This window comes from Lissotriton vulgaris, chromosome 12 (genome assembly GCF_964263255.1).
Source record: "Lissotriton vulgaris chromosome 12, aLisVul1.2, whole genome shotgun sequence".
Taxonomy (NCBI): domain Eukaryota; kingdom Metazoa; phylum Chordata; class Amphibia; order Caudata; family Salamandridae; genus Lissotriton; species Lissotriton vulgaris.
Genome location: NC_141700.1, coordinates 797,016,238 through 797,038,490, shown reverse-complemented (window position 1 = coordinate 797,038,490; position 22,253 = coordinate 797,016,238). Strand labels below are relative to the sequence as shown.

Below are 22,253 nucleotides of genomic sequence, written 5' to 3'. Positions count from 1 at the left end.
CTCGAAAATACATTCCTGCCTACTAGTTTAAGTAAACATCCCCCAGCTGCAGAGCCAAAGGGCCGGCCTGTCTCCGTGCAAGTAATTCATAGCCTCTGTTACCATGCTCCCATGGAAGGCCCATGCCCCACGCTTCTCATGCAGACACTTAGGCGCTTATACACGCACTCACAGTCAGTATAGAATAGCTTCTGCCCCAGAGACCTTTTCCGTTCAGATAATATGGTTCCCAAACATCAGATATCAGATATGATAGAAGTACAAGCTGATCTGACATGCCAGACTTCTGTCTCTTTCTGTCAGTGTAAATGTCAAGCCCCCTGCACCCTCCAGTTCCACGTCAATCACACGTCATGCAGCTGCGCGCGCATCCAAGCCTCCGATTTCTGCTGACATTGCAACATTTCTGTTTAGTGCCACCCCCATGTGACACCTACCTGTGACGTTTCTAGCACACACCTCTAGTTCACGCCTAGTCCACGCCTTCTGATTACGTACTTGTAACACGTGGATGCTGTTATCTTGTCTTCTCTCAGCTGTTACGCCTCCTATATTGGTTTCTATGGTGTAAATTAAGTATATAAGCTATGTATTGTCAATAAAATATTGCTCTATCCCTTCCTGGACCCTTTGTGGTTGCAGGAACCTGATATCCAGTTCCGGAACGATTCCTTTTTAAGGAATAAAACCCCTAAGAACTCTAACACCACGGACTCTGTTTCTTTCTTTCCGATTGAGTTATTATTGATTAAGTACTTACCTGCATAGAAATTAAGACGGTAAATTAAATATTTACGACAAGTCAGTGGATGGTACCGGGATGAAAATGTGTGTTTAAAGCCCAAGGATGTAGAAAGAGTTTTCCCGAAACAGGAAACATATGCTCCTTGTCTGAAACAATATTATGTGGCAATCCATATAGTAGAAAGATATCAATAACAAATTGTTGCATCATAACTGTAGAAGAAGGCATTGCTTTGAATGGGGAAAAAGTATCCACTTTAGAAAAGATACTTACAGTAACCATATTGACTTGGTAACCATTCAAAGGAGGTAAATCAGCAAAGAAATGTGAACATTGTATGATACAGGTGAAGAGAAACAGGTAAAGGCCTAGATAACCCAAAAATTTGGAATGTATCACCTTTACTTGAGCACAGACTGGACATGTGGAAACATAGTTGTAAGAGGGCGGGTCTGATAAACAAGCGTGGAGGCGGTAGTGGTGGTTTAAAGGAAACAGGTTTATTGAATACAACGGATGAGGTAACGGGTGTAGGTAGGGAATCTTCAAACTTGTCGTCTTCTTCTTCCTCTGAGGTCCCCGGGGAGGTTTCCGGCGATGAAAGGGCTCGGGCGGTTTTCGTCAGGTCTTCAGGACGTGGCGGTTTGCCCCGGTGGCTCATAAGAGAAGGGAGATAAAGGAGGGTATCGTGAGAACTCTAAAGTAAGTTTATGAGACAGCAGTAATACCGTCACCACACCTTTCATGACTAGGGACAAAAAGAAACCTGACGGGTAACGTGTGGGGAAAGGGAAAGTGGGAGAAAATAGTGATAAGGGAAGTTCAGGATATTGGCGGAAGCTATATAGTGGCTAGGCAGGTACTGAGTGCTCATAAATACGATCAGTCGCAGAGCTTAGGGCAAGACTCGACAAACGTGTACCGTGTCAAAAAGAAATAGGGCTGTCAGGATGAAACGTATTATCAAGAACTTTAAACTACCCCGTACGGATACTCGGGATTTGGCTTTACCCAATTGAATAGTGCCCTTAACTAGCAACGGTCATAAACACTCAATTTCCCTTCCCGTGTCTTCTTCCACCCGCTTCCCAATACAATTTCCCTTGAGTCGGTATCACTCACCAACCCTGCCGTAACTCTTCCTAGAGTCACGGCCGCTCTCCAGCATCCACCGGACACCACCAGTCCTCGCACCAGCTGTCGTCTTCGACGTCCTGTTCGGGGCTGAACTGGGTCTCCTCGGGTCCCGCGTCTTCGGTCTCCTTCTCGGTACTCCTTTCTCCGTCTTCAACGTGGACGCTGATTGTTTTCACCCTTGCGTTTTTATGGCGTTCTGTTATTCGTTCTGCCGTATCACCTCCGGGTTGATGCTCCTCCCCTTCCGGGTTACGGTACTCGGCGTTCTCGCTTTCCTGAGAAGAAACAGTAAAGGATCGTGGGTGTTGCAGTCCATTGTTAGTCCACGGTAAGGTACGATTGTCGTCCAAACCGGCTACTTCCTCACAATAGTTCTTTACCTCATCTTGGAATGAAGGTCACCACAGGGAACAAAGTACTAGGTACAATGTAGCGTTAATTCCTTAATGTCCACAAATTTTTGGATTTTCACACATGTATAAGACTTCTTGTTGAAGCTCAGGAGTAGGCATAAATAGAGCTTATAGAAGGAAGCAAAGATTAGGTTGCAATCTTAAAGTTGTCTTCCTTTATGTTACGTCTAGTTCCGTAGATGTCATTAAAGCTTAGACAATACAAACTTTCCTTTTTTTTTTTTTGGTAATCCTCATATATCACACATGGAACTCTTGATGGGACACTGGCTCCTCCATGCACTGCTGGCCGTTCTGCACCGACCCTCGTTGGTTTGGCCTGATGCAAGTTGGTTTACCCGTACCCTCAAGTAGCCACTACCTTCCCCTCCAAACTCCTTTTTTTCGCCGATCTGTGAGCGCCCCATGCTACTTAGGAGTACGGGGAACCAGCAGGGCTCCAGACAAATCATTGGAAAACCAATCATCGAGATTGCCATGCCACCAAGGCTGCCCAAACATTCGACTCACTTCTGGGATCACATGCCACATCTGATTTGCTAGTTAACATAATCTGTCTCAGGCAGTTAGCAAAGGTAGGGGGAGTTGGATCTTTCCATGCCCTGCAAATCTCGCGCCTTGCTAACAGGATAATGTAAAATACAAATTTCGTGGGAAGGTCATTCACCTGATAGTTCGTGACAAGCCCAGACATTACTGTAAACTTTGGTACTGATATAGGCATTAAGAGAACTTCTTCCAGAAATTCCTTTATCTTCCCCCAATATTCCGCCAGTTCAGGGCAATCCATAAACATATGTACATCATCTGCCCTCAAGAGGCCGCACCTTAGGCAGTTATAGTCTATATTTGAAAAATTTGCCAGTTTCTTCGGAGTTATATAAACCCTGTACATGGTGTATAAGTGATTTCTTTTCAGCGCAGCCGGCTTAATTGCAGCGTTTAACACCCTAAAGGAGTCGTGCCAGAAATCCATAAAGGACCGGTTAACCGGGGTAAGAGCATTACACCACAATTTACTGATTTCAGCCTCAGTCACATCCTCCCCCTCTAACATTGCCGAATACCAGAAAGATATTTGACTTTTCCACTTACCCCTTCTGGCTACCTCATCAAATTTGGGGTTAGGGGGGTTATTATCGTTGGGTGTCCCAGGTCTCTTTGCCCACCAACCTGACAATTGGTAATATTTAAACCGCGTCAGAGACCCCCTAGTTAGGTTCGACAGTATGTCCCAACTTAAAAGTTGGCCATCTCCCTGCAGGTCTCCCCATCTCTCCAACCCTGCCTGCTTCAAAGGTAATGATAATTGATCGTTTAGACAGGCTGGAAGGCCCGGTGAATCCCATATGGGTGCCTGCGGCGCATAATAAGAAATATTTAGTTTGTTCCTTACAAATACCCAATTTTTCAAAGCTGACCTTAAAATCTTCAACCTCACTTTTTAAAAAAATGTTGGGTCCCCAAACTTGTAAAGGAAGAAACTTGTTCCCTGAGGAACCTCCTTTAATAGAGCAGAAAATAGCACACCCATTGATGATTGGTCCATACGGCCCGCCATAGTTCTAAAATGCTTAAAATGAAAAGCGTGGCAATACAGCATTAAGTCTGGAAAGGCAAGCCCTCCTGTCTTGAGACCTCTTCCTAATTTCTTCCATGCTATTCGCGGGCCTTTAGCATTCCAGATGAATGAGCCCAATTTTCCTTGGAGTTTTTTAATTAAAGGTACTGGAAAAGATAATGGGATGGCATTAAATAAAAAAGTTACCTTCTGGAGCACTATCATTTTCAGGAGGTTCACTCTCCCATAAATATTTAACGGTAGAGAGGACCAGCGATGTAATAAAGCGATTGTGTCTTTCATGACCCTTTCTAAATTGATTTTGGGGATTTCTTCTATCTTATTGACCAGATGGATTTCCAGATACCTCATATTATTCTTCTTCCCCATTGAGCTGGTCTGCTGATTCCATTCCATTATTTCAGTCTTTTCGGCATTAATTGAATACCCCGAAATATTACCAAACCCCTTTGCAAGTTCTAATAGTCTGGGAATCGCTTCATCCGGATTTGTTGTAAACATTAACAAATCATCAGCATACAATGCCAGCTTCAACTCCATATCCGCAATCTTGAAGGGTTTAATTATTGGATCTGCTCTTAATAAACAAACAAAAGGCTCTATATATAGATCAAACAAAAGGGGGGATAAGGGACATCCCTGTCTCGTACCTCGGAAGATAAGAAACTGCTCAGTCAGTGAACCATTTACTAGCACCTTTGCTGTCGGGGCTAAGTATAGAAGCTTAATGGCTGTTATGTAGTTTCTTCGGAAAGCCAAATTTTTCCATCGCCATCCAAAGGTAGTCCCAGTCTACCTGGTCAAATGCCTTCGCGGCGTCTACTGCTACTATGGTCAGAGGCTGCTTCTTTTCTTGAGCTACATCCATCGCTGCCACCACTTGAAAGGTCAACTCATTGAGCTGCCTGTCTGGAATGAAGCCCCTTTGGTCACAATGTACTACTGATTTTACTACCTTTGCTAATCTCGTAGCCAGCACCCCGAAAATATTTTATAGTCCACATTTAGTAATGAAATGGACCTATAGGACTCTATCCTACTCGGGTCCTTATTTGGCTTCAACAGTAATGTGACTGTTGCCTCAGCCCATGACCTAGGGACCTGCCCCCCCCCCCCCTGAGTAAGACTTCATTAAACAAAAGAGTCAGAACCCCTGCTATCTGCTCTAAAACAATCTTAAACAGCTCCACTGGAAGCCCATCTGGGCCTGCAGCTTTACCCTTAGCCATTTTCGCCAACTGAGCCCTGACTTCCCCTTCTTTAATTTCTGAACTAAGGTAAGAGCTGTCTGACTCAGACAACTCAGGGAGCTGAACATTTGCAAACCATGAATCTGCTTGTTGCTTACCCAGAGAGGAGTTAGATCCATATAGAGACTGCATATATCTCCTTGCTTCTTCCCTGATACGGTTATCCTCGTTAGTCTTTTCCCCTGTGCTTGACAAAACCAAACTGTCTATCTGGTTTCTTGTTCTGTCTGCTCGGGCCTTCCAGGCTAAGAGACGCCCACACTTCTCACCATAAGCAAACTGCTGTAGATTACTAATGTCCCACTTTTCCTTCAAATCCTTGTCCAACCCTGCTTGAAATTCTGCTCGCAGACCATCGAACTCTCTCTGAAGAATTTGCCTGTTATCCGACTCCTCTGCCGATGCCTTCTGTAACTCCAGCTCCTTAAGCTTAATGCTTGAGATCCATGCTTCCCTTTTCTCTTTCCTCATTTTATTCCTCCTGATCATCAGTGTTGTTAACAAACCTCGGAAAAAAGCTTTATACGTTTCCCAACATTTTTGTTTGCTTGCAGACCCAGTATTTGCCCTGAAAAACTCTTCTGACTGGGTCACTAAATTCTGTCTGACCTCTTCTTCTAATAGCACCGTCCGGTCCAGTGTCCATCTCATTTGAAGTTTTTCCTGTTTTAAATTGACCACCATTTCCACCATTGAGTGGTCTGACAGAATTGCCGGAACATATGATATAGAGTCGACTGCCGATGAGAGGTTATTATCTACCACGAAAAAATCTATCCTAGAGTGATGCCCGTATCTTCTACTATAAAAAGAATAATCTCTTCCCCCTGGGTTTTTAAATCTCCAAATATCTATCAAATTAAAATCCCTCATGATGTTCTTGAGTTCTTGACTTGTTTTTTTTTGGGGGGGGGGGGGGAATCTCACTCTTGATGTTCTATCTAGATCTCTATCAAAAATAAGATTAAAATCTCCCCCTACAATTATCGGGCCTACTGTCTCTATTAAGTTGGTTTTAAGTTTCATCAGAGCCCCCGGAGCATCTAAGTTCGGGCCATAGTAGACTGCACAAACAAAAGGGGTACTTCCTGCAATCAAGGAAGCTATCAACCATCTGCCTGAGGTGTCTGTTTCGTGTTTTATCAGCCTGATCTCCATACCTGCTCTAATAATCATGGCCACCCCCGTGTACTACCACTTTAGCCCGAGGAGAAAATGTCCTGGACCCATCTACATCTCCCAAAGATTTGATTGCATTCTTCCCTCTCCACATGTGTCTCCTCTAGTAAACAGGTATGTGCCCCTGATCTAAACAAAAAGCCAATGATCCTTCTTGCTTTAGTCCTATCTCTTAACCCATTGACATTCCAGCTTATTAGTTTTATGCTACATGTTGTATTGGCCATAATTCTCTAAGATCTCTAAGATCACTCTAAGCATTCTGAGCCAGTTCCCTACCTGTGCATGATTTACTTTCAAACATATATGAGGATTTATTTTACTTTTTCCCCCTGCTCCCCACCCTCCTACCCCCCTCCCCTGAGGAACCCCCCCCTTTACTCCTACGGCGATCTTGTCGCCAGTCGGGAGCTCACCAGACCCCTAGGTGGTAACCCTTGTGGTTTACTTAACTTTGTGGATACGACAAAAGCTAGATTAATTAAACAATTCTTCTTCCCCTCTTCCCTACTTTTTCAAGTTATATACTCTTTGTGTTTAGAAAGTTTTTTTTTTTTTAAACATTATTTCCCTCTTTTTTCCCTTCTTTCTTTCTATTTTCAACCTCCTTATTTTCCTTTCCATTTCTTTCCTTATTCTTGAAAACTACTCACACCAAAAAAAAAACACACACCGTTGATCACCTTACCTGAATTCTAAACTATTTATCAATCTGGTTTTAATCTCTACCCCCCCGGGGTTTTTCTAGGTCTTTCCACATTCTACCAACTTTATATTTCTTACTCAGACGTTTTCTCTCGCATCAAGGTGAGAAAGGAGTCAACATCTTGTACAGAATTAAAATTGTGAGTTTTGTTTTTCCAAACCACTCTCAGAAAAGCAGGGAACTTCATCTGCACCTGAGCCCCTAAACTCCTCAGCTCAGGCATTCGACTCCCCAACTCCCACTGCCTTTGTGCTGTTATCTTCCCCACATCAGAGTGGATCAGATAGTTAACTGAACCTAATTGTAAGGATTTTTCCTTCAGAGCTTTACTCAAGATTAATTCTTTGACCGAAAAGGACAGAAAATTCACCAAGATCTTTCGTGGATCCGACCTTCCTGAGCGCTGCCTAAAAGGATCTCTGTGGGCTCTTTGTATCTCTCTCTCAAGGTCTATTTCTGGACTGTCTTTTAGGACGCCCTCTCTGAGAATTTTGCAGATAAAGGCTTTAACATCCCCATTTTCCAATCCTTCAGGTATTTTCAAAAATTTCAAATTATTCCTTCTTGAGTGGATTTCTAGTCTTTCCACGTCCATCTGTAGGTCCCTATTTCGTGCTCTTAGTGTTTCAATGTCCCTTTCATGTCTTTGAGAAGCTCCTTTTAACAAGCTTACATCTTCCTCAAGCACCTCTGTACGTTTACTGACATCCACCAATTTTTGGTTCCAAACTGGCGCACTGATCGTGAATAATTTTTTGGTTGGCCTCAGATGTGTCGAATTTCTGATCCAGTTTTGTCAATAAGTCCTCTCTAAGACTTAAAAGGAGAGCTCCAACCTGTGACAAGCCTGCGTCAGGGGCTGTTTCCAGCAATCTTGCAGGAGGCAAGGGACTAGCTTGAGCAGCTTGTGCCGGCTTCTGCCCTATAAGTACTCCCTCTGCTCTGTTTTCATCTACTTGCACTAGATCTTCTTCAGATCTCTCTTGACTTATTGCATCCTCTAGCTCTCCCAACACCGTATAGCTGTTTTTAAGAGGCACTGCAAAGGAAACACCAGGTATATCAGGAGAAGTATGATCTATTAAACTTCTAACGCTTGGTGCGACTGTACCTTTTGGGTCCTTTGACGGGGGTAACTGGATGTGCCCGGGGATCCAGAAGAGCTGGGACATGGGACACTCCCTCCCCCTGTTGAGGTGTCAACCACCTTCCCCATTATTTTAAAATAGGCCTTTAAGGAAGGGGTAGGCTTTGGGATTGTCCCACACGTCTTCAGGGACTTCTGCTTTTGCTTTTGCTTGTTTGCTTCCCCCACAATATTACTCCTCCTACCCCTCCTTCTTCCTATCGGGGAGATAGGGATGGCCCCTGCAATGACGGTGCCAGGGACCTCAGCTCCTGTCTTCTGTAAGGCGAATCTCGACCTCAACTGATACCTCCACTGATACCTATTCCTGACTAGTGGTTTGGGGGGGGGAGGGTGTGGGGGGGGGTATGTTAGAGGGCTCTGAATTCCTTTCCTTATCCTTAATGGTAGTCTTATTCTTATGCTCCTCCCCTACCAGGCTCTCTGAGAGAACGACTATCTCCTCTTGTTGCCAGGGGTGTGTATGCAGATTCACTGGTACCGAGCTTGCTCCTAAGTCCATGCCCTTATCCCCTAACAAACGCTGCAGCTTACATATTACCCTTCCACTGCTCAGTTTCAGCACAACAATGCCCCTCTGGTGTCCAAACGCTTGAACCCCCTTTTCCTCCCCCTCCTTTAGCGAGGCGCGATAAGAGAAATTGTTAATTAATGGCGAGCTGAGGCTTACTCTTGCCAACAGCCGCCTGGCTTGCCCCCACGCATAAGCCCAGCCCCCTGACCCCCGCACTGTATGGCCGAGATACCTCCTCTCCTTTTGTATGGCGAAAGTGATACTGGTTCCTTTCACTTTACCGTCCTTAAGACCGGAATCGGGTTCTGGAAGAAGCCTGTATGAGCTCATAATACACTGCCGAAGAGCGTTGTGTAACTATCTCCCCCGCCGGCTGCCTTCGCTTTCTGACTCCGTCTTCGTTCTCTCCGTCTCCCCTGGGTCCTAGTGCCGGGTGCGCTCCGGACCAGTATTGATGCCGCCACCTCTTGCTCTTGCTCGTTTTCTCCGTAGCAAGGAAAAACAAAAAACAAAAACGCCTCATCAAAATACCGCTCGCATTGCACTACAAAGCGACCGCTCTGCCCTCACCGTTCTCAAGCCTTTATCGCCGTCTTCTCTTCGGGGAAAACCACCTCCCGGTCTGGAGCTCCCACGGCAGACGTCAGCCTGCCGCCATGTTCCTCATGGTCTTCCTTAAAAAAAAATATATTAACACCAGGCACACAGTTAGTCTTTCAAATTTGGAGGCAAGCCCTGCGGCGCATGGGATGGTGGAACAGGTTAACGACTGAAACCCCCCTTTGGCGTAATGGTAGATTCCCGGGCCTAGCAGCGCTACAAGGATTTGGGGGATGGGATAACATTGGGATATCCACACTGGGTATGTAGTAAAAGGGGTGACCCTTAAGTCCTTTCAGGAATTTAGTCAGGAGTTTTGTATGCCCTGCACCCAATTCTTTCGCTACCTTCAATTCCGCCATGCACTTTCACCAAGCTAGGAGGGTTTGGAATCTATTCCTGAGTTTAGCCCCATAGAGGCCAAAGTATTTATGTGAGAGTTAGGTCCCAAAAAGATATCCAGTATATAGCGAACCTTAGTCACACATTGCTCCACGCCACTACGGAAACTGAAGGACTCCTGGGAGGAAGACGTGGGGGCCCTTGATGAGGAGGATTGGAGGGAAGCGTTGGCGGGGCCTAGGGGTGCAGCCATTTCAGTACGCCTTTGGTTGATACAATTTAAGTATCTTCATAGGGCATATTTTACCAGGCACCGCTTATGGAGGGCAGGCCTAATAGAGTCTCCGGAATGCTTGCGTTGTGGACAGGAAGCACAGACATTTATACACACGGTGTGGAGCTGCCCGGCCCTGGCTCGATTTTGGAGAGGAGTGTGGGAATGCTTGTCTGAAGTGCTGGGCTTGGGAACTCCCCCGAACAACGCGACTGGGGCTTCTGCACGTCTTGGAGGGGGTGGGTGGAAATGTGTACAAGCGGCACTTGCTTTTGTTGGGCCTTACGCTAGCTAAAAGGGATGTGGCGAGAGCCTGGAAAGACACCTGAGCCCCGGCGGTTGCAGCATGGAAGAGGGGGCTTGACTTTTGTATGGGACTGGAAGAACGGGTCTTCATGGCCAGAGGCTGCCCACAGAAACGCTACAAAATTTGGAAGAGGTGGGCCGACTTTAGAGGCCTCTGGCTAGAGCCTCCTGTGGACCAAGACCCGCTGGTAGAGGCGAGAAGAGTGGATGCCGACAGGTACACACATAGTGTTCAGGGATTTGCTACTGAACCAGTAACAGGGTATGTTGACCATGCGACCGGGGGGGGGGGGGGGCAAGGGGGGGGGTCAGAGGGAGCGGGGGGTTCGGGGACTGGGCGGGGCTGGGGGGGCCTTGTTTCCTTTTGTATTATGCAATGGTTGACTTATTCTCAAGGCAGAAATCAAGATTGTACTATAATTGACGTGGTTCTAATGTCCTGCGGTTACCTCTGAAGTACAGGGGCCTGCACCTTGTAAACAATCTTCAATAAAATTTGTTTTTAAAAAAAAAGAATGTATCTCATTGGTGACCTGACATGTAAGCACAAAAGTTGGCTTAGCTGAGATTGATCAACTGTATGGCTGCAGGATGAGGCATTTGCAATAATATTCGAAGGCACCCAGTATACATATAATGCGGAAGTCATATTGAGCAAAAAGGTGGGACCAGCAGGCATACCAGCTGGTATGACATTGCATATTATGAAGAAAATAAGGCCCTGATGTACTAACTAACTATCCCTTATACACAGAATGGGAAAAATTATTTGACACAAAGGCCCTACATTCTGATGGCCATTTCAGACTTTGCATGGTTCACGGGACCCCATATGTACATAAAACTGCTGAAGACATGCCGGCTTGACTCATCTGAGCTCCCTCTCAAAAACAGAATAATTTTACTGGCATGGGTTAACAAGAGATATATAACAAATTGGATGTTCTAAGCTATCATCCTTTCAGAACTGTTAGAATATTGCCCCAATAGCTCTTTCTTGGGCGTCCGTCTCTAACAAAAACCTTTTGACAGGTCTGGAGATATTAATACAGATGCTTAGGTGAAGGCTTACTTTGGTTCTTGAGGATCTAAAAATATATGACATCATATAGGCAAAGTTCTAGATAAACAATTGATCAAAATTGGCCAGGCCTAAAAATACAGCGAAGCTCTATAAACTTAGAAGGTAATTGCCAACCCAGTATGATTTCCATGAATCCCTAGATTCATGGAAATCGATTTGGCTGATATTTTAAATCCAAGATATTGAATGTGACCCCGCTCGAAGTCTCATTTTTCAAGTCTGCAAGGCAGTTGATGTTGTTGCAGTTTTAACAGTACAAAGGCCACCTGTTTCCAATGTTCTTCAAGATTCTTATAAGATAAGAACATCTTCTAGATACACCATAATGTATTGATAGATAATCTCTTAAAAGACACAGTTGATAAATCTCAGAAAAAACTGATTCAATGGGGTAGCCGTAATATTCTATGCAAACCAGGTTTGAAACACTTGGAATTAGAGGATAGAGACGTACGGCCGGTAGAGCTGTGAGATGATTGTACAGAGTCCAGTGATTGTTCAACCTGGGCTTCTATAACCGAGCCACACAACAATACGTCAAAGTAAGGTGGCAGTTTGGCAATACTGATTGGATTGCCAGAATAGGGAGGGCCAATCTTGAATAATATTACGGCCACCCCATTGCAGGCAGCACTATAATAAGCAAGCTGTCTGTTTGACCCCTTTTATCATAGATATTTTATACACTCTACCTAATACATTTGGGCCACCAACATTTTATTGAATGTTATGATAAATTAATTAACAACGTCAAAGCGTGTGTCGTTTAAAGTCTATTGACGACCACATAGAATCTCACGATCATTGTATCACGGGAGAAGAATACAGTTCTCTTCCATTGTGTGTTTTTGCAATTTCAAGCAAGAGACAACTTCTTTTAGGTCTCAATATAATTTGATTCGATAAATTGAAATAATTTTTGTCCTGAAGAAGGTGAAGAGCTATCAAATGTTTGCCAAAACGCTGCGTCGATAATTTCCCTGTTTTTAATGTTACACTTTTTTAAATTTGCATTTGTTATTTGTCTTTTGAAATAATGAAGTAGATATAAAAAATTATACCAATGTGCCAAGGAAATTACTGTTTTGAAATATATTGGTGATCATATGAACTTGCACTTTGTAAATTTGCACTAGAAAATTTCAAAACAATTTGTTTTTGTTCTTATATTAACAATGGTTTTAAATAAATAATTAAAATGTATGTACATTATTGATTCTTGTGCAATTTTTGTTGCACATCTCAGCAACTTGTAAATGAATTTGTTTTCTCTACTTCCTGTAATAACATTAGGAGTTTTAGTTTGTGCTATAATAAGTACCTATACCACATGATCCAATTTTTGGGTGGGTTTTAATATCTACTCGTATATCCATCTTGTTGATATTTGATCTCTTTGAAAAGGACCCATCAACCATCTGCACTTTTTCTAGAGTTTGTTTGATTTTTCATTGTATTAGCTGAGCCAAAGTCCAGGCTCCAACTACATACATGCCCAATAATCCACTATCCAGAACAGCAGACAGAGAAATAAGTGAGTGACCTTTATATTGCAGTATTATTTGAAGATAAAACAGACTTTGACCATGGGGTTTAAAGATGCTAAATAATGGAGTCCACATAGCCATTCCTATCTCCCTCACAGAGTACAGGTTTATGTTTTTCCTGAAGTCCTCGGTGGTTGCAGAGTGCACTCTTCTACTTAATGACACGGGTCAGCACAATAAAGGCACCTGTCTATGCTCTTACTCAACTGGATATTCAGCTTTTCAAGATGACCACTGCGATGGACCCACCATACCAGCACCTCTTACATTTTCCAACATTGTCTTTTGAAGGTGATGTTTTATAGTAAATATAAATAAAGATATATAGATAATAAACTAGCATCAAATAACTCAAGCAAAAAGGAAGGTCATTTGGCTTTTAATACCTCATCTTTCATCAAAAGTGTTGTTTACGCTCTCTCAACTCGTTTTGCAAGCTAATTGTCTAAACTAGGTAACATAAAAGAAAACATTCATAATTCCCTGTTGAATGGCACACAGGTCTCTTTTGCTGAGCACCTAATATCAGGGCATTTAAACATTCTCTTGAACTGAGTCAAGAAACCTGAGTAATAGTTCAGGGAAGGATCTGAGTAGGACACAGAGGCACAGACTCATGCCAAAGCGGCACCAAAGAGGGAACTAAACAAAAAACTCGACTTGGGATGAGTGGAAGCCAGTAAAACAGGCAAAAGGCAAAATATATTGTTAGCAAATCTAAAAATGTGCTCAACTAATGTGATGTCCTGAGCAATAAGGAGCTGAATACTTATTGCAGAAAGGTCCACATTTCAAATGCTAATAGTCTGAAGCAAAGTAGGGTTCCTACACCATAACTTCTGAATCTCCAGACCTCGTTCCTGTAACATTGCAGCTAAATGCAGAGAAGGATTCACAGATGCTGTAGCTTGCTGCCGTTATTGGGGTCGTAACCTGCAAAGCACTGGATGAAATGGTAACTTCATTTTCTGTTACTTTGGTTGCCTGAAGAAATAGCAACGCACTGCAAGCCACTGTGCCAATACTCACGAAGATATAAGTGTGACGGAGTAAAGTGTCTCATCGGAAGATTCATTAGCAGAAAAAGGCCTTTCGCCATTAAAGCACCTCAAGGACAATTGAACAATAGCTTGAGAGATCAAATTTGCTGCCCAGAAGTCCACCTCCAGCAGCAAGACAGAAGAACATGCAGGAGGGGAAGCCCCCCACACTAGAGAACATGAACTTGGTAGTAGTCCTCCAACATCATAGACAGGGATCCACCAACATAAGAAAACCTTGTTACAGTCCCCCAATACTGGCACCTGACCACCAACTCTCACAGAGGAAGAAGGTCCAGTCCTTGGAAGACCGCAACATTGAGACTGCTACCTCAAATTTTCAAATGTCTTTCACATGCTGGGAGAAAACCCTCAGCACATCAGGGGCATTGTTTTTCAAAGTCAAGTCCCTGCTTCGGGAAGTTGCCTTTGAAAAATAAATAACAGTATGGTCCACCTGTTAATCTTAGTTGTTTCGGCTGAGGATCTGGAAGTAAAATGGGTTTTAAGCATGAAAATGTTTTACCCTCTCAGTGTTGCGATGTAAGTCCATAAAAAGATTCCACCCAGAAGTATATGCACAGAAAAAAATAATTATTAACAGACATCTGGAAGCACTGCAAACAGTAGTTAAGAAATCATTTAATCATTTAAAAGGCTTGGCACCTGGGCTGTTGTCCCAATCTGTTCCAAAATTCACCACTGTAGCACTGGGTACTGCAATTACTAGTAAGCTCTGTGAGTCTTTTTTCAGACCCATATCTGCTTACCATCTTGGATCTCCTGTGAAAAAAATAAACATAATAAATTATACCAATAGTAGTTACAAGTCTATGCAAATGCACACATACGAATATAAGAATAAATCCCCTGATATATGGCATCTTGGAATACAGTTTGCAAAAATATCTGAATCCAAGCCATTTCCTTTTTTTACATCCAAATTAGAACTAAACACAAACCCAAAAATGCACTTGGAATGTGTTTGTCACTTTTGATTCTCTTTTTTTAAAAAGAACAAGCATTGGCATTGGCAAAGTCAATATGTCTTGCCTTTGGGACCTATTGATTTTTCCAATAGTTTTTAGCAATGCTCTGCAGCATGGCTAAAAAGGAAACAAAACAAAAGAAAGTTATGACATGGCTGCTGCAATCGTAAAATGTTGTAGGTGGTAATGCATTTGCAAAGGGGAAGGGGTCCCCAGGAGACCCCTTCCCCTTTGCAAATACATGCGAAATAATTTTTTAAGGGCAGGCTCTGGTCCCTGGGACCACTGCCTGCCCTTAAAAAAATGAAACAAAAACGTTTTTTTTAGTTTTTTTTTAAATGCGGCCCGTTTTCCTTTAAGGAAAACGGGCAGCATTTAAAAAAAATCTGCTTTATTAAAAAGCAGTCTCAGACATTGTGGTCTGCTGAGACCAGCAGGCCACCATCCCTGGGAGGGCTGGCATTCACAATGGGCTCGCAAATTGCGAGAGGCTCATTAATATTAATGAGCTTTGCAATTTGCGACCCCATTGGGAATCGCAAAACAGTTTAAACACACTGTTGTACATTTCATTTAGCTCCTCGCAATGTGTCGCAAATTGTGAGGCACTCAATGAAAGGGTCGTACATCTGGCCCTTAGTCTTTTCTAGATAAACTTTAGGACTCTCCACAGCTAGAGAAGGTAAAGATCTCTCTGCTTGGAATGATGGATTGGAGAAAAACACAGAGAATTAAATAGCTTGGTTAAGATGGAACTATGATATGACTTTCGAGAGATAAGAGGGGTGTGTTCTTAATACTACCCTGTTGAGACTGATAATCAAGTAGGGCTCAATAGCAGATAAAGCTGGTAATTCATTTTAAACAAGGTTAAGGTGCACCACTTCAGAATTTGCAAAAACTGATAACTTTGATGAGGTTAACAGCAAAAATCACATTAGTTGTTACTTGTGTTCTTTAAGAGTTCTTTTATTAAGTTCAGTTGAGAGTGAAAAAACACACACAGGAGCTACAGCCGACGCGTTTCGTCCTCTTGGGACTTCTTCAGGGCAAAATAAAAGATAAGATAGTGTTCTTATATCTTCTCCCGTGGTTATTTGGGTACGTGGATATATCTGTAACGTATTACTGTGCTCAAAGGGGCATCCTGTTCAACAAATAGTTCTCTGTGGAGGAATCTGGTCTGTCCGAGTTGTTCTTGTTATTAAGCGGTATATATCTATTTGTAGTCACGTTCTGCCAATACACTCATAGAAAGGTATTTCAATATTGTGCATATAATTCTCATCAAAATATGGATGATAGTCCAAATAGAGCTGGAACCAGGGTAGTAGGCATGGGATGAAGGTTCTGTCTGACTATCTATTATTGTTAGCTTGTTGTGGGGGAAATGTATATTAATCCTCCTGCTTGGGCACTCTTAATAAAGTGAGCTAAAGCATCCCCTGGTTCCTAGATCAGCAAGCAATACAACGTCCTCCTCCGTGGTAGCTGGTAACTCACTCACTCTAATTGCCTATGTAATGGTGTAGTGATTTCCCTTCTTGGCCCACTTTGGTTCTCCCTTTGTTTTGCATATTAGATGTTTTAGGCTGCCTTTGCTTTGCACAACCACACATAACACATTTATTTTTGTGACATTCTTTTTGGAATATGCTGTACATGTTGTTTGTTATTCAGTGATTCTTCTCAGGATTCGGTCTGCACATTTTATCCAAGGTTGCTTAGAATACATAACAACATGGTGTACTGTTTTCTTTGACCGATCAGCAACAGCTCCTAATGTTTTAGACATAACACAATAGCACAGCTGCAGCTTTGCATCACAGTAGTTCTTATCATATAAACTGTGTCTCGTCCCCAGCAGAGAGACCTGTCCTGAAATGAATGCCAGCTAATGATGCGGACCACCTAACTACATACACCAGGTATGGGGTCTGTTGCCACTCCCAGAGATCACTAATATATCCCTTTGCTAACACAGAAGGGGCAGGCCTAGGCAGATAGATCATTTACCATGGTGGGGATGTATATTTTATACAGCCTGATAGTAATGCTAATTACGTTGTTTAGTTTCATCTGCCTAGAGATCACAGTACATTTGCTTTGATAGTTTTAATAAATGTATTGTAAGCTTTCTTTGTGTCTTTCTTTTGATTACTAAGGGCATGCATGAGTGAGGGACACAGTGCCCTTGAGGACTAGCGGGTCATGTGCTAGGTTGCCAAAATCACCGGCTACTTCTGGGAAGATTAGGAGTTTAGGTGAGGTACTGTGTGCTAGCCAGGATTTGGGCCGACGGATACTGATGTTGTAGAGAGACTATGTCCCTACATTCTGACATGCTGTCATCCCAAGGCACCATACTGTTTTACCAGCAGAAATCAGGAACAGCCATCCATGGAAGGGAGCTTCAAAGGCTTTGCCACCTTTGTAATGCGACCTAAGCCCCTCCTGTTAGAGCTGGGGTCTTCAAACTGTGGGGCGCGACCCCCATGGGAGCCGTGGAGCAATGCAAAGGGGGTCGAGCTCCCAGTCACACTTCTGCTGAGGCCCAAGGGCTTCAGCCCCCCTCTTCCCCCGTGCTGTGTTTCAGCCGGGCTGCTGCAGTGCAACTCGAGCTGGAGCTGCTGTGGGCTCGGCTGGGCAGTGTCTGGAGGCTTATCTCCGGCACACCTGAGCTTTTCACAGGTATTTAAAGACTATTTGCATATTTACATGCCTTTGTAAAGTGGTTACAGAGGCTTAGTTTTTTTCATGGTCCCAGTACCCCCTGGGTCCCCACTCTGCCTATTCCTTACATATGTAGGTTACATTTACTGCTTTGGTGTGAGAATACATTTCATGATAAGGAATATAAAGTAGGGTTGCCAAAAGAAAAATGCTTGCCACGTGTTGTTTAAAGAGCCTGCAAAAACCTTCTCTTAGCACTAAATTCATACGGACACCTCACTCACCCTGCAGTCACTCCTCTTACCCTACTCTCACACTGTTGCATCGCTCACTGTGCACTCACATGGGCACTCGTCACCCACACAATGCAGAGGGTTAATGTGCCTGCTACAAAGAATATGTACCATGTAGATCACAGAAATGAGTGTGAGTAAACTATGAGTAGCTCTATAAAAAATGAAATGTTTGTCTGAAAGGTGCTGTAGAGAGATGAGGTGCATTGTTGGCAAGTGGCAGTGAAGGAATTCATGGAGAAAGAGGAAACGGGGTGGGACACCAAAAAAGACTGTTGCACCGTGTGCGACCAGTGTTAGTGCCAGCCCTGGCTGGGAGTGTTCCCCTGCTTTTGCCTATTATTATTATTTACATTTGTAGTGTGCCTCTGTTACCAAAAGATGTCCTGGGGCTAACAACCATTGGCTGCCTGAAGGTAAATGAGAAACACACAGAAGGAGAAGGAGAACCAGCCAAATGGGCGGACCTACAGAGCATAGAGCCAGGTTTTTACATCTTCCTAAAGGATAATAGATTCTTCATGGAGCGAAGCAAAGGAGGGTGCAAGTTCCATAACTGCGCGGCCTGCACCAAAACAGCGAGACAGACAATTCGTGCCTTCCTGAATTAGGGAACAATAAGCAGAGTGGCACAGGGCGAGAGGAGCATACGGGTCCGACCCGTATGCTTGCTGAGAGGAGAGAGATGAGAGGATGAGAGAGGACAGCAAGGGAGTGAGAGGATTCGATTGAAGAGGTCGGGCAGGAGAAATGTGAATTGCAGAATAGAAGTGTGGACACACAAGAAGTGAGTGTGAGCCAAAGGTGAGGGCTTCTGTTAGAACAAAGGGGAGATGTGAAAGATGAATGGGGGACTGGAGATGTGTACAATACAAATAGACAAACAGTGGAATGGAGAGACGAGGTGAATGAGAAGTGCTGAGATGCACGGGAGGTGATGGGACCAGAGAGGCCATGAGATAAATGCGAGAGACTGTTAGAGATGAGGGCAGTGAAAAGACAGAATGGCAAGAGGTGCTTAAAGGTGAAGTGAGAGGTTGAATGGGGACAGTTCAGCAGTTGTAAAAAGGAGTGAAAGAAAATGGCCTGCAAAGTGAGAGATATGGGGTTGGGAGAGAAGAGGAGAGAGGGATGGAAGGGAGGGGGTGAGAGGAAAGCTGCATGGGTGAACTGCTTAACTCTGCACAAACCCGCCAGGACCCCTGCTTCTCCCGGCCAGGGCCAGGTGAGCTTCTAATGTGGCAACACTTATTCCTGTAGAGTGCAAGGCCCGTCACAAAGGTTGACTAGAAATCTTTCTGATGTTAATTGCTGCATTCTGGTTATAAATGGGTACTGATGGGGTGAACTATTTCCTCAGTGTTACTGTGTGTAAAAAATGTCAAAATAATGAAGAAATGCTATCCCAAAATACGTGGTATCACATAACATCATTTACATTTTCTTCCCACACAATTGAGTCAAGCCTGTTGCGCAATTTGGTCCTCACCTGCCTCAAAATTCCATTAGCCCTGCCTACAGGTTTAGAAATTTTTGTCAGGAGCGTGTCCTTACACCTCAAAATGTTGACGGGGGTCTCGGTATTCAAACGTTTGAAGACCTTTGTGTTAGAGTGAGCAGCCCTCCTTACTGTCCTCATCCCCTTTTTCGCAGTAGGACAGGTCATCAGTGTGGTAACCTTCGCCATCGTAGGCACTGGTCTCAGCATCGATGGAATTGGTATCATGGATGCAGATATTGTATTTGAGCCATTGGTGTGGACACGATTGAACTATAGAGTCTGTCGACTGTGAACACGTCACTGCCAATGGCTTCAAGATCAAAGACAAACTGTGCTCTCCAGATGTATAGGAGTGTCTGGGGCGATGGTGGGGATGCTTCTGATGTTTCTTTTCCCTGGATCTTCCTCAGTGGGTGTCCTTTACACTGAAAGAGCCTGGTGCAGTTGAGTAGGTCCTGTCTTTTTTCCTCTTTCTCTTATTTTCCACTTCAGCTCTTGAGTACTTCCAGTTAGCCTTTCAGGCGTATTTCTTCACTGTACTTAAGCGCCCTGTTTGTCATTCTTTGAGGATGTGGAAGGTCTCTAACAGAATAAGAAGCTAAAAGACAGACCACATGCAGATCATGAGGATCAGAAACAACCTTCTCTCTCCCCCATTTGGTGCACTGTACAAAAAGTAAGGTCACAACGAGGAGAAGATAATTACATAGAGGTGAAAAAGACAGGGAATATATTTTATTCTTCAAAAGATATTGTGTGAATATCAAAACACTTTTCTGAAGACATCTGAAGTGTCCTGAGTTCGAGTCAGCATGAGCTGAAAACATTAAACTGATGCTGTAAATCAAACTGCCAATTAAAGTGCATGCTGGGTAAAGGAAGCTGTAGGCTCTCTTAAAGTTACAGTGCATGCTGAATGAGACTGGTGCACTTTTAACCTGACATGCACCTTTCCCTTCATTTTTTTCAGTTACCACAGATGTTTCACTGTATAACACATTCTATGTTAAATGCTGCAACGTGGCTTATATGTTATGTACAGCACTGTAGTTTTCTACATATAAATGCAATTAAAGCTAGCCAGTCAATGACTTATGGAGTGTCACTGAACTGTTCAACACTGGGGTGTCTACCTACACTGCCAGAAGATTATTATAAATACATATATCTGGACAAAAGTCTAGGTGTCCTTACACTCAGACAGGACTATCTAGGTTTATATCAATGAGCTTACATTTAACTTTGAAGAGCTCTCTGTAGGATGGTGTAAAGGGAGGTTGAAACAAAATGCAGGTTTTTTTAACTATCCCTGTGTGCGGTTGGTCTGCCTCAACAAGGGATGATGCCGGAGGAGGGGGGAAAGGAGGACAGGAGAGGAGAGGAGAGGAGAAGAGAAGCAGGGGAAGCAAAGAACAATGGAGAAGGAGAGAAATGTTACAGGGACTAGAGAAGGATCTTGGAGACGAGGAAGCAGAGACCCAGACCACTGAAGAAAGTGGGGAGGGGAGCAGTGACAGGCTGAAGGGGAGCACCATTCCGGATAAAATAACACATGACACAGCAAAGAGAACCATCGAGAAATTGAAAGATCTTCCCTATATCTACCTCTAACCCATTTGCTAGGAAAGAGTGGTTTTCTCATCTCGTGTTCCGCATTACCACCAGAAAAGGGGTACTTTTAATATGGTGCGATAATACGATAATACCTTGGTACTACTGAAAGTATGTGATTATATTTTTCAGACACAATTGTGCAATAAGAATTTCTCACATTTTCTGACCTAAAGTCATATTACCTTTGCACTATATATGCGGAAATGAGAGATGAAAACATTGTATTGCCCACGCAAAATAGAAACCATTGGATTTTTTTTAATTATTCTAACTTACTTTGCAAACGGGATCAAATTTTCATCCATATTCTCCTCTTCCATCATGATCTGTAATCTATGGACACAGTTCTCGTATGAAGCAACACCTGTCAACACCTGTCTCACTAAATCGATGCAGCAGACTTTGTGTACCTGAAACATGTACATATTCAAATTAAATATATAAATATGAACGTATATATATGTATATATATATATATATATATATATATATATATATATATAGAGAGAGAGAGAGAGAGAGAGAGAGAGAGAGAGAGAGAGACAGAGAGAGAGAGAGACAGAGAGACAGAGAGAGAGAAAAAGAGAGAAAGAGAGGGCAGCATTCATTACCTGACTTGTATGCATTATGTTTCATCCTCTCAACCTATTGATTTATGTAACACTGCTTGATATCCTATGGAAAATGAACTGGGGAAAGCTTCTTAGATTCTAATGCTTGAAACATTCCCACACCATTGTACACAGCAGGACCAATATTAATACGGCTGACTGTCAATACTGTTGTGCTTATTTAGTTGAACATACACCTCACTGTACGTTGTCCAAATGCTACACAATGAGGTGATCTGAACTCCACGGCCAACAACGACTACTTTCTGTCACATTTCATAGCAGTGGACAAGGCATACAAGTTAACCTTCTAAAAGCAAAATGGGAGCAGGTAAGGTCACATCTGAATTTGTGAAAGATATCAATGCTGTAGAACTGCTATTACAAGTAAATAACGTTTCCTTCTCCACCATTCAATCTGTCATAGTCATGCTGGAATGAAGACTGGCAAGCAGAGGGAAGGTCGAAAAATGTTTTCCTTCTAGCAAAATAATATGCACTATTTGTTCTCAAGGGAGTGAGTATAACTCTGAGTGGGGCAAGATGGATTCCGAGAGCTGTAAGCAGGGTTGTAGCTCTCATTAGTGCTGCAGTAGCATCTGTGCCTAGGGGTTCAAGCGGTGCACTGGACCTGACCTAAGGCTTGATACAGGTCCAGGGTAAGGAAGCTCATCGTCCTTGCTTCCAATAGGGTTCATGGCACCCT

At 43.3% G+C, this 22,253-nt stretch overlaps 1 protein-coding gene across 1 annotated transcript in view; it reads right to left on the bottom strand.

Annotated features, from left to right (window-relative positions):
- INCA1 (inhibitor of CDK, cyclin A1 interacting protein 1) overlaps positions 1 to 21,299 on the bottom strand; it is a 196,425-nt gene extending 175,126 nt beyond the window's left edge. Inside the window, exons 1-2 of the mRNA XM_086946634.1 lie at positions 21,213 to 21,299; positions 14,533 to 14,649 (exon numbers count right to left, since the gene is read on the bottom strand). Coding sequence (XP_086802760.1) covers positions 14,533 to 14,649; positions 21,213 to 21,259 — 164 coding nt within the window. The 5' untranslated portion in view covers positions 21,260 to 21,299. The remainder of the gene's footprint in view (positions 1 to 14,532; positions 14,650 to 21,212) is intronic.
- Between the last annotated feature and the right edge of the window lie 954 nt (positions 21,300 to 22,253).